At 42.5% G+C, this 11,386-nt stretch overlaps 1 protein-coding gene across 1 annotated transcript; it reads right to left on the minus strand.

Moving 5' to 3' along the window:
• Positions 1-1,897: 1,897 nt before the first annotated feature.
• KCNV1 (potassium voltage-gated channel modifier subfamily V member 1) lies at positions 1,898-10,273 on the minus strand. Its single transcript, XM_034759586.1, has 3 exons — positions 9,813-10,273; positions 6,196-6,722; positions 1,898-2,409 (listed from the first exon to the last, which is right to left on the minus strand). The coding sequence occupies exons 1-3, from the start codon at positions 10,271-10,273 to the stop codon at positions 1,898-1,900; spliced, it is 1,500 nt and encodes a 499-aa protein (XP_034615477.1).
• Between the last annotated feature and the right edge of the window lie 1,113 nt (positions 10,274-11,386).

Consider the following 11,386-nt stretch of genomic DNA (forward strand, 5'->3'; position numbering starts at 1 on the left):
TGTTCATCCATTTATATGTCCTAAAAGCAAATTTTGTTTAGGTGTCCTGAATAATGCAGCAAGTCAGATTAGCTGCAGTTACTATATGGTTGTTTTTATGTCTTTGTTTAACTTTATTTCAAACACACGCAGTAAACTGGTGCATACACTGTGCTTGTATTATCCATAAGAGTTAAGAAATCAGGTGGTTTGAAGCTTTTGATTTAGTTTATCATATTGGTAAGTTATTTCTACAGGTCCTTGGCCCTTAGGCAATGCAAATTAGATTTAAGCAACACTCCATTTTGCTAAAAAGCATATGGGGGGAGTAACTAAGGAAAGTTTCGATTTTTTTGTTGTCTAACTAGACCTATAACCCACCCTCCCACACCAAAAAGATCTGTATACAACATCTCACGAGCATTCCATAATGTTTTTTTGGGGGGAGAGGGGAGCATGCATGTATTTCATTTAGGATTTCTCTAATGCCTCAGTGAGAACTATTAACTTATTTAGACCTGATCTTGGAGCCCTGAGCCACCCAAAACTTCTACTGATTTCTATGGGCTAAGCTGAAACAAGTGTCTATTTCCTTTCTGATTAAAAAGAGAACTTCTGTGTTTTCTGATGTCAACCTGATGCTTTCAGCAAGCACTCAGTTAATTAAAATAAATTAAATTCTTCCCCTGGAATTTTTGATGCCTCAGTTTCTAAATACAGGATTTTTTAATTCAGTGTCTCCTCAAAACTGAGAAAAGTGCTTATATAGACAAATAGAGGCAACATTTGTCTTGAACTCCATGATGGTAGCTTCCAGGCAGTGCCTCTTGATAGCACAATACACAAGGAACAGAAACAAAAGCCACTTTTGTGCTGCAGATGCTGATACAGACCCTGATGTAAGTTAGAGTATCCTGAGAGGCTGCTCTAACTTATGGCTGATTTTCCATGGCTGCCTATGGACTGTACAGCAACCCAGAATCTGTATAATATAGAGCAGCCATACCTCTTTTCATCACTAGTCCTGACATAAACATGTGCCCTACACTGGGGCATGTGAGGGTGCCTGCTTATGCTAGCTCTATGCTTCTCCTGAACTGGGAAAAATTCTCCCCCAGCCTATTGTGGCCCCTCTATGCCACTGATATTGTAGCAGATGGAGGCCAGAATGGGGACAAGGATCAGCCCCTTGACTCTTGTTTACATCTACAAACAATAATACATAATGTAAACGCCATCAGAAATGTCACCAGTGCTTTACTCCTTAAGCTTCTTTCATAGAATATCAGAGTTGGAAGGGACCTCAGGAGGTCATCTAGTCCAACCCCCTACTCAAAGCAGGAGCAATCCCCAGACAGATTTTTGCCCCAGATCCTTAAATGGCCCCCTCATGGATTGAACTCACAACCCTGGGTTTAGCAGGCCAATGCTCAAACCACTGAGCTATCTCTCCCCCCAGTTTGAGATAATGGAAGACATTTCCCCTTGATATTATTTTGGATGATTTTATACTTTTATATTTTTATTCTTTTCAAGTATTTTTAATTTCCTCATCCTTTCCACCAAAAGCCTCCTCCCCCCGTTTTTTTTTTTGAGGGGGGGAAGGGTGTAAAACTTTATTACTGTATGTTAGCAAGGACATACGATTCATAGACAAAGATTTGGATCATTATTTTACTTTGATGGGTCCCCTATATTTTTCCAGTTCAAGAACCAATTGTGAAAATTAGTTTCAAAGCCCCTTGAGAGTTTTTGAGTTATGCCTTTGGCCTACACTAGTTATCTAAATGCACCAAGAAAATAAAATTGCAAATTGGAGAACAAATATGCTAAGAGTGAATAATGTAAAATGACAGCTGTCCTACTGTTCACTACTACACCTTGAAGTAGTCTGTATGTTATACAAGATTTTATAAAGTCAAAACCAAAAATCATCTCCACCACTGCTCCTGGTGCTTGCTCTCTCTCTGCTTCTTAACCGTAACATATCCATGATACTGCGAGCATATATGTCTCGCAAATTAACATTGATATTTGAGTCAGTTGATGTGTTCTTTGTGAGCTTCTTTAAAGCTTCACGCTGTCGAAGAGCAGCCTCCTTTATCTTCAGTGTAAAATAACAAGCAGAAAAACGGTCATTTATTATAGCTATAGGCAAAGCCAAGACCAATATACCCGATAATATACACATAAAGGCCACTACCTTGCCAGTGGTAGTGTCTGGTCTAATGTCGCCATAACCAACGGTTGTCATGGAAGTTGTTGCCCACCACCATGCACAGGGCACACTTGTGAAAGTTGTGCCAGGGACACCTTGTTCAACAAAATACTCCACCGTGGAAAATATAGATATTCCCACAGAAAGAAAAAGCAGCAGCAGGCCAACCTCTTCGTAGCACTGTGCAATAGTCATCCCAAGAGATCGCAAGCCTGGAACACAAGAAATCCTGTCAGTAGGTTGATCCATGTAACAGTCTTCATACCTCTGTTAAGAAGCACTTGTTCTGAAAGCTAGACACTTTGCGTTTTATGTTTCAACCTCAGGAATGCCTTTATGAGGAGGCAATGCTGTTTGGAGAACCATTGGAAAAACATGATTATTCAAGAAATAAAACACAGAGGTCTCTGATTTATGGTCCCTATCTTGAAATGGAAAAGAATAGATATTGGTGTCCAGTATACAAATTAATAAGGGCCTGATCATGAATCATATTAGAGTGAGGGGGAAGACATGCAAAGACAGGAGTGGGAGATACACATCTCATGCCTTCCTCTCTTATGCTGGTTACTGCCAGCTCTGCCAGGTACATCCCTTCAATTACAATGTAGTTGGAGTAACTTGTTATGAGGGAAATGAGCCATTCAATTTGGGGGATAGGATCAGGCATAAGGCGATCACCTTTGTCCAACTTCACAAACCCCTTTGCCTCACTTGCACCTCTATGCAAAAGCTGAGTGGGTAGGGGGAGGGAGCATTAGTGTGCAGAGACTTGCACAGGACAAAGACAAGTGTGCACATGTGGTTGCTCTTTGCCCCTCCCCCTCTAGGGTATGCAGGAGTGAAAAAGCAAATACAATAACACTGCAAAGGAAGAAATGCCATAGGCACACAAATGAAAAACAAAATATATCCACAAAACAGGGCATCCTCTAAAGCCAGTTATGATAACTTGGGTCTCTGTATTATATCTTCTTGATCACTGAGGACTTTAAGATTTCTGACAAAGTGTTTCTCTCACTAATTTTTTAAATAACTAATATTGTTTTTCTTATTGAGGGGGAGAAATGCAATGCTTACAAATTACCCCCAGAGCTCCAACTAAACCAAATAATGTTGGAAACTAAGGTTGAACTCATACATTTTTGCAGGTCTCAGACAGCCATTGGAGTCTCTGGGAGTTTGAGACATAAATGTGTTTAAGATTTCTTGGTGCTTTTGGGCTAATCTCTATTTCCCAGTGCACACACAAAGCCCCTGGTTTGATGCATGCACTTCAGAGAGTGCAATTGGGCTCCTTGTTTTTTAGAGATTTTTTCTTTTCCTCCACACTACCTAACTAAGGGCTTGTCTACACACAGTTTTTGTAGCACTATAACTATATTGGTTTAGGTGTTCATACTGGTATAGCATACTCCTGTAAATGTAGGGGAATAAGCTAAACCATATAAGCACCTTTATACTGGTATAAATTCATCCACACTAGGGGATGTATCACCTTTAACTATATCACTCAATATAGTTATAATGGTACAAAAGCTGCATGTAGACCAGTCCTAAGGACCAGCTCTGATAACCCTCAATTTGCAAGGAAGTTAGTGGCATTGAGCACCTTGCAAAACTAACAACTAGAAGGGATGATTGAGTAATTAGTTTCTCAATGACCCAAAGGGGAAGTGTTACAAGTTAAATAAAGCATTGCTCTTTTTGAAAGCATTAGTGAATTTCAGGGCTCTCTTACCATGTTTTTGTTTGCTGGATTTATAAATAGGGGTGTAGTGAGTAGGTGCAGAGAGGTGATTTTACCTCTGTATATGGCATTGGTAAGACTGATACTGGAATACTGTACATAGTTCTGGTGTCCATATTTAAAAACATGTTGAAAAATTGGAGAGGATGCAGAAATAAGCCACTAAAATGATCCGAGGGCTGGAAAAAATGCCTTACAGACTTAAAAAGCTCAACCTGTTTCGTTGAGCAAATAGAAGATCAAGTGGTGACTTGATTGCAATGTGTAAGTATCTTCGTAGGGAGCAAACACCAGGTACTAAATGGCTTTTTAATCTGGCAGAGAAAGGCATAAGAAGAACCAGTGCCTGAAAGTCAAAGCCAGACAACTTCAAACTGGAAAGAAGGCACACATTTTTACTGTGAGGGTGATTAGTTATTGGATGAAACTATGAAGGAAAGTGGTAGATTCATCTCTTGATGTCTTCAGTTCAAGGGTGGATGCTTTTCTGGAAGATATGCTTTAGCCAAACACAAGTTAAAGGGCACACAATAAGCATGTTCTCAGTGATCAGTAGGTGTCAGTGGCTGTGCAGGTTTTGTAATTTCTTACCATATGAAAGCAATTCTTTTCAAATTATTTATCTGGCCAAGCCAAACCATGATTGCTCCAACACAAGCACATTGAGGTTGAGCAGAAAGGCCTTAGGGAGTCCTGCTTTCCTCCTGTGAGGAGGGCTGCAATAACTTCGCTGTAGGTGCTGGGGAGTGCAAGGAGTGAGTCTTGGTAGCACTGCCAGTAGCACGAGGGGTGCCAGTAACGGTGAGTCTAGATGAGGCAGAGCAGTGGCCCTGGCCCTTTGTGCCACTAGGCCTGTGCTGGGGAAGTGCTAGGTTGAATAGGTGTATCAAATCCAACTGCTCAGCCTTCACAGCCTGCTTTATGTCCCCTTTCTGACCACATCCCTTCCCCAAACATAGCTCGGCTTTTGCAGAGGCATAGTTGTGTCCTGTCTTTATCACCCCCACCCACAGGAATAGTTTGGCTCTGCCATTTCGTCACAAAATGTGCAGGGCAAGTTGAGCATTTTTCTGCCACACCCTGCTACGCACAGCAGGGTTCCCGTCCCTTCCCCGAGCCTGCCCCATCCCCATCCACTCCGCTGGAGTGGATCCCAACTGTGCAAAACGGGTCTCTACAATATCCCAGGGATGATGTCATACAGCTGGGTGACTCTGCTTGTAGGTGGGAGAGGAAGATGTGATTATGGATGATCCCGTCTGTGTGCAGAACTTTCCATATTAATGACTATGTTTATGTATGCGTTAGAATCAAAATGAAAAACCCTCACCATTTTGTCATCTTTAACTAGCAGGAAACAGGCTCCAGATCGGTACAGTGTATATTTCCATTCTGATTTACTAGGTTTATGTTAATAGCAGCGCCTGCTCTGCCAGAAGATAACTGTTTCCGACAACATTCAAATTATAACGAGCTGCAGTTTTTGATTTACTGCTCTGAGCCTGGGCGACTGGTAAAACTTAAATTTCAAAAAGTATACAATTATCACCACTGGCATTTAACCTCTTCGGAGCTGTTTACATGTGTAGTTAAGTGGCATCTAATTCTGTATGCTAAAGAAATGGACTACTATTTTCAGTTTTAATGGTGATGTGATACTTCACTCTTAGACTAGGAGAGTTATCAGGTTCTGATAAGATTAATTCAATTTTTTCCCTTTCAATGACAAGAAATCACTAAACTCCATATGGGAGAGAGACAGGCGATGCTAAACCAATAGGACAATAATTTCCTGAATGGTTTTTAAATAAACTTATGAAAGATAGAAAGGTGTGACCCCAAATTTCAAAGTGAAGTTATCTGATGTCAACAATTGTCATTACAAACCTGGGGAATTGCCACTAGGAGCCGTCATAGGATCTGCTACACTTCGAGCTGCAGGTGTCAATTCCATTCCCACGCTAGCTCTGCTAGCTAGTGCACTAACATTGGAGGCAAGTCGCAGCGGCAGGAGCAGCAGGGGAGTAGCCACCCTGAGTATGTATCTAGTGTTTTTGACCAACAGGTCATTTCCTTCCATCCCTTCTATGCAGATTCAGTTTTATTACTGAGGCAACAGCACCCTGGATAATCTATACGGGTTACTATGTGTCTGTACATTTAACTTGCTTGGTTAATTTCTTCTGACCTCTTATGGCTTGTGAAACGCTAAAACCAATATTATGTTAAATCTATGCGCTAAAGGTACCTGTGGAATGTCTGCCCAGCTTCAACATACGCAGAGCTCTGAGCAGCCTCAGCACCTGGACGATGCGCCCCACATTCTCCAGCTCTTGAGAGCTCTCCCCACCGCACATGCTCTCCACCAGCAGGGTGATGTAGAAGGGTAAAATGGCCAGCAGGTCTATGATGTTCGCCACGCTCCTCAGGAAGCGGCACCGATCCCGTGTGCACAGGAGCCGCAGGGCAAACTCCGCTGTGAACCAGACAATGCACACATACTCCAGGGCATCCAGTAGTGGGGGCGCCAACCAGCTCAGCTCCACAGAAATCAAGGCCATATTGGCAATGGACACGACAACAAAGGCCATAGAGAGAGTGCCAAAAGTCCTGGCAGCTACAGAAGAGCGAGGCTTCTCCAGCATCTCCCAGAGCCTCTGCCTGACACTGGGACAGAGACTCCCAGAGAAATCCTCTTCTTCATCCTGGGCATCCAGCTCTTCTGCATCTTTCTTGATATCCAAAGCTTCACTCAGTTCCTTCCTCCTGAAGTACCTGCCCAGGGAATCCAACCCAAAATATAAACCTTGAATGACAATTTTTGCACTATTATGGAAACTGTCTTTCACATGAAAAACCCCCTGCAACCAGAGTAAATCTTCCTAAAGGGAATTTGATACATTTCCTTAACTTCTGAGAAAAGGCAAAAAGCAATGGGCTTAAATTGCAGCAAGGGTGATTTAGGTTGCCCATTAGGAAAAAAACTTCCTAATTGTCAGAGTGGTTAGGCACTGGAATAAGTTGCCTAGGGAGGTATGGAATCTCCATCAATGGAGGTTTTTTAAGAGCAGGGTAGACAAACACCTGTCAGGGATGGTCTAGATCGGGGTAGGCAACCTATGGCACACGTGCCGAAGGCGGCACACAAGCTGATTTTCAGTGGCACTCACACTGCCCGGGTCCTGGCCACCGGTCCGGAGGGTTCTGTATTTTAATTTAATTTTAAATGAAGCTTCTTAAACATTTTAAAAACCTTATTTACTTTACATACAACAATTGTTTAGTTATATATCATAGACTTATATAATATATAATGTTACAATGTATTACTGGCACGCGAAACCTTAAATTAGAGTGAATAAATGAAGACTCAGCACACCACTTCTGAAAGGTTGCCGACTCCTGGTCTAGATAATACTTAGTCCTGCCTTGAGTGCAGGGGACTGGACTAGATAACCTCTTGAGGTCCCTTCCAGTCCTAATTCTAGGATTCTACTCTTAACGTCAGTGGGACAAACTGTGAGAGTAGGGGATGCTCATGTAAGACTGGCAGAATCAGGCCCTGTCAAGGCTGTATCCCCACTTTGAACTTTAGGGTACAAATGTAGGGGCCTGCATGAAAACTTCTAAGCTTAACTACCAGCTTAGCTTTGGTCCCGCTGCCACCATTTCCAATGGATTCCCTCCCTGGGAAGCCTTGAAAAACCTTCACCAATTCCCTGGTGAATACAGATCCAAACCCCTTGGATCTTAAAACAAGGAGAAATTAACCATTCCCCTCCTTCCTCCCACCAACTCCTGGTGAATACATTCCAACCCCCTGGGATCTAAAACAAGGAGAAATTAACCATTCCTCCTCCTTCCTCCCACCAACTCCTGGTGAATACAGTTCCAACCCCCCTGGGATCTAAAACAAGGAGAAACTAACCATTCCCCTCCTTCCTCTCACCAACTCCTGGTGAATCAAGATCCAAACCCCTTGGATCTTAAAACAAGGAAAAATCAATCAGGTTCTTAAAAAGAAGGCTTTTAATTAAAGAAAAAGGTAAAAATCATCTCTGTAAAATCAGTATGGAAATTAACCTTACAGGGTAATCAAACTTAAAGAGCTTAGAGGACTCCCCTCTAGTTTTGGGTTCAAAGTACAGCAAACAAAGATAAACACTCTAGTAAAAGGTACATTTACAAGTTGAGAAAACAAAGGAAAACTAACATGCCTTGCCTGGCTATTTACTTACAAGTTTGAAATAGGAGAGACTTGTTTAGAAAGATGTGGAGAACCTGGATTGATGTCTGGTTCCTCTCAGTCCCGAGAGCGAACACCCAACCAAAACAAAGAACACAAACAAAAGCCTTTCCTCCCCCCCCAAAGATTTGAAAGTATCTTGTCCCCTTATTGGTCCTTTAGGTCAGATGCCAGCCAGGTTACCTGAGCTTCTTAACCCTTTACAGGGAAAAGGATTTTGGAGTCTCTGGCCAGGAGGGATTTTATAGTACTGTACACAGGACAGCTGTTACCCTTCCCTTTATAGTTATGACAGGCCCTATGTTTCTAAACCATCTTGTCATTTTTATTAATAATATTTTACTTAATTTTTATTACATTGCTTTAGAAGGGAGGTATATAATCCTTTATACCTTTATAATCCTTTGTCCAAAACATACCAATAGCTCAAGAACCTATATTATATCTGTTATTTACACCTTATTTAAACATTTAGGTCCTGATTCAGCAAAACAATTCTCCAACTTTGTTGAGTAGTTATTATGGATTTTAAGCATGTGCTAAATATTTTGCTGAATCAGGGCCATATTTATGGAACATTTTCTTCAAACAAGGAGATTACCAAGAAGCATGAGACAATCCTTTTTTCCATATATACATGCTGGTAGTCAGTACATTTATTGATCGCTGTTGATAGTCAAGCCTCATACCAAGGGATGTGGTGGATTTTCATCAGTCTTTAAATCAAGGTTAGAAGGCTTTCAAAAAATATGTCCCAGCTCAGCCACAGGATAAGGGCATGATGCAGGAATTACTAGATGTGATTCTATGGCCTGTGTTATGCAGGTCAGACTAGATGGTCATAGTGATCCTTTCTGACCTGAAAATCTATTAAGAAATCAGTGAAATCGAGTAGCACCTTGAAGCCATTCTGGAATAGATACTATTGGACTGTCAGGCAGTGCAGGTGTGCACTGGTTTTTGTATCACATTCATCTGATTATAATGATTTTAATGTAAGTATTTTGGATTTTTTATTTATCATTTTTAGAACACCCCCACACTTCAATATTAACAAATAAACCAGTAACCAAAATTAACCACAACCAATAGAATTAAAAGAATAAAAATATCCTAGCACAAACGTCACAGATGTCCACCTTCTCCTCGTCCCTATTTACCATTTTCATCTGCTGTCACTTCTGGCTCAGCCTGTCCCCCCCAGGCATTTCCTTCTGCCTCCTCCTCCTCCCACCCAGAACTCCCAGTGCCACCCGTCCCTTTAGCAGAAGTCAATGCAGCATTTGCCCAGCCACTGCTCCCATACTGAATCTCATCATCCTGCCCCCAGTGCCAACCTCCCCTCTAGTAACAGTCTCCAGTGACCTCTTCCAACCTTTTCCCTCCCACATCCAATATCCACTTGTCTATGTAGTGGGAGTTGGTGCTGAGTTTGTGCATCTCAGCTCCTTCCCCAGCACCCATCTACCCCTGTAAGTGCAGTTGATGCTGAATTCCTCCAACCCACACTGCTGAATCTCTTCCCTTCACACCCCAGAGCCTGCCTTTCCCTGCAGCAGGAGTTGATACTGAGAGCATCCAGCCCACATTATTATTTTCCTCCTTTTCCCAGTGCTCACCTGTCTCTGCAGCAGGAGTCGATGCTGAGCTCATCCAGACCCCAGTACTGGATCTCCTGCAGGAAGGAGAGGGCGCACAGCTGCTCCATCACATGCAACCTCCCTGTCTGGTAATAGTTCAGGATGTAGCGAAACGCCTGCGAGCTCCGGTCGAAGAAATACTCGTTCTCCACCAGGTTGGCATCGTCGCAGAGCTCCAGGAGGCTAGAGGCTACATCCCGGGCAGCGGACACCACCACGGCCAGCTTGCCGAGCCGGGTGTCTGGGTAGCAAGACAGAGTTTGCTGGGACAGTACGAAGCGGCTGCCACCCACATTGATGGTGAAACAGTCCAAGGAGGGGTCAACTTTCTGCAGCAAGGGCCCCTGTTCCTCCTCACTGCAGAAGACGCTGGACTCCAAGGAACCCAGCGATGTGCTGTCCCCTGGCTCCTGTCCGGTTGTCTGGGAAGAAAGGGACATGCAGCAGGGAGGTGACTTCATCCTGCAGCTGCCAGCAGCAGCCCACTGTCTCCTATGTTAAAAGACACAGCAAAGGTGAAGAGAAGACAGCCCAGTTGAGGGAAATGGGCCAACCCAGTTTTTAAATGTATTTCTTTCATACAATTTCCTTACAGATTCAAGGGGACATTCCTGACCCCACTTGCTCAGAGCAAAGCGTCTATCTCAGACAGAGCTTAAAAAAGAGACGGAAGTAGCCCAGCAGGATATACATCTGGTTAACAATAAATAATAATGATCCCTGAAATATATTTACCTTGCATTGGTTTTACACCAATTGGAATTTGATTGATCATTAAAGGCTTGATCCAAATCCCATTAAAGTCAATGGAAAAACTCCCACTGACTTGAAAGGGCTGTAGATATGCCCTAAAATTTTAAAATTACAGTGCCTAAAGAATCATGTTTCATGCTAAGATTTATTTATTACCATAATGAGACATCAATATAAGATCCAGTTGCTTTGAAATTTGGGATTGTAACTATATGTGTCTTCTTTGCAACTATCCAGGGGATTATTGTCTTTAGCATTTTAGCACCATCATCACCTGTCTCTCAGACAACATTTGATGAATCATAAAAGAAAGGGTGGGGGGGAGTCAAATTAAGCATCCCAGTAACTCATACACTTTATCCAGCACCATAGCACCTCTCCCATACAGAACTGGATATGTTAGCCGTCTGCTTTTCTGACATAAAGAACTGTATGCCAACTCTATGGAAACAAATCCACAGAGATTTTAGAGAGGAGGAGAAAGTTGTACATGTTTTGTACTTAAGAATGACCATTAACCAAGGCTACATAGGAAATAACCATTCTCTAAAATATCTGCATGAACCAGCTGGTCATCAAAGCTACCACTCTGTTTGTACTTGGCAGCAATAACAGACCTACTTAAAAAGTTAAGCAGCTGGAATAGCTAAAAGTCTAACGGGGTGGGTTAAAATTCCCCCGAAGTATCACAATTCCATCCTTATCATAATTTGTTACCTGCAATACAGGTATGGTTTAAAGCCCAATACCGTGCATTGACGCCTGCTGGAACACAAACCCGCTGCAAAGTTTTAAAAGCG

The sequence above is a fragment of the Trachemys scripta genome, chromosome 2 (assembly GCF_013100865.1).
Source record: "Trachemys scripta elegans isolate TJP31775 chromosome 2, CAS_Tse_1.0, whole genome shotgun sequence".
In the NCBI taxonomy this organism is placed as follows: Eukaryota; Metazoa; Chordata; order Testudines; family Emydidae; genus Trachemys; species Trachemys scripta.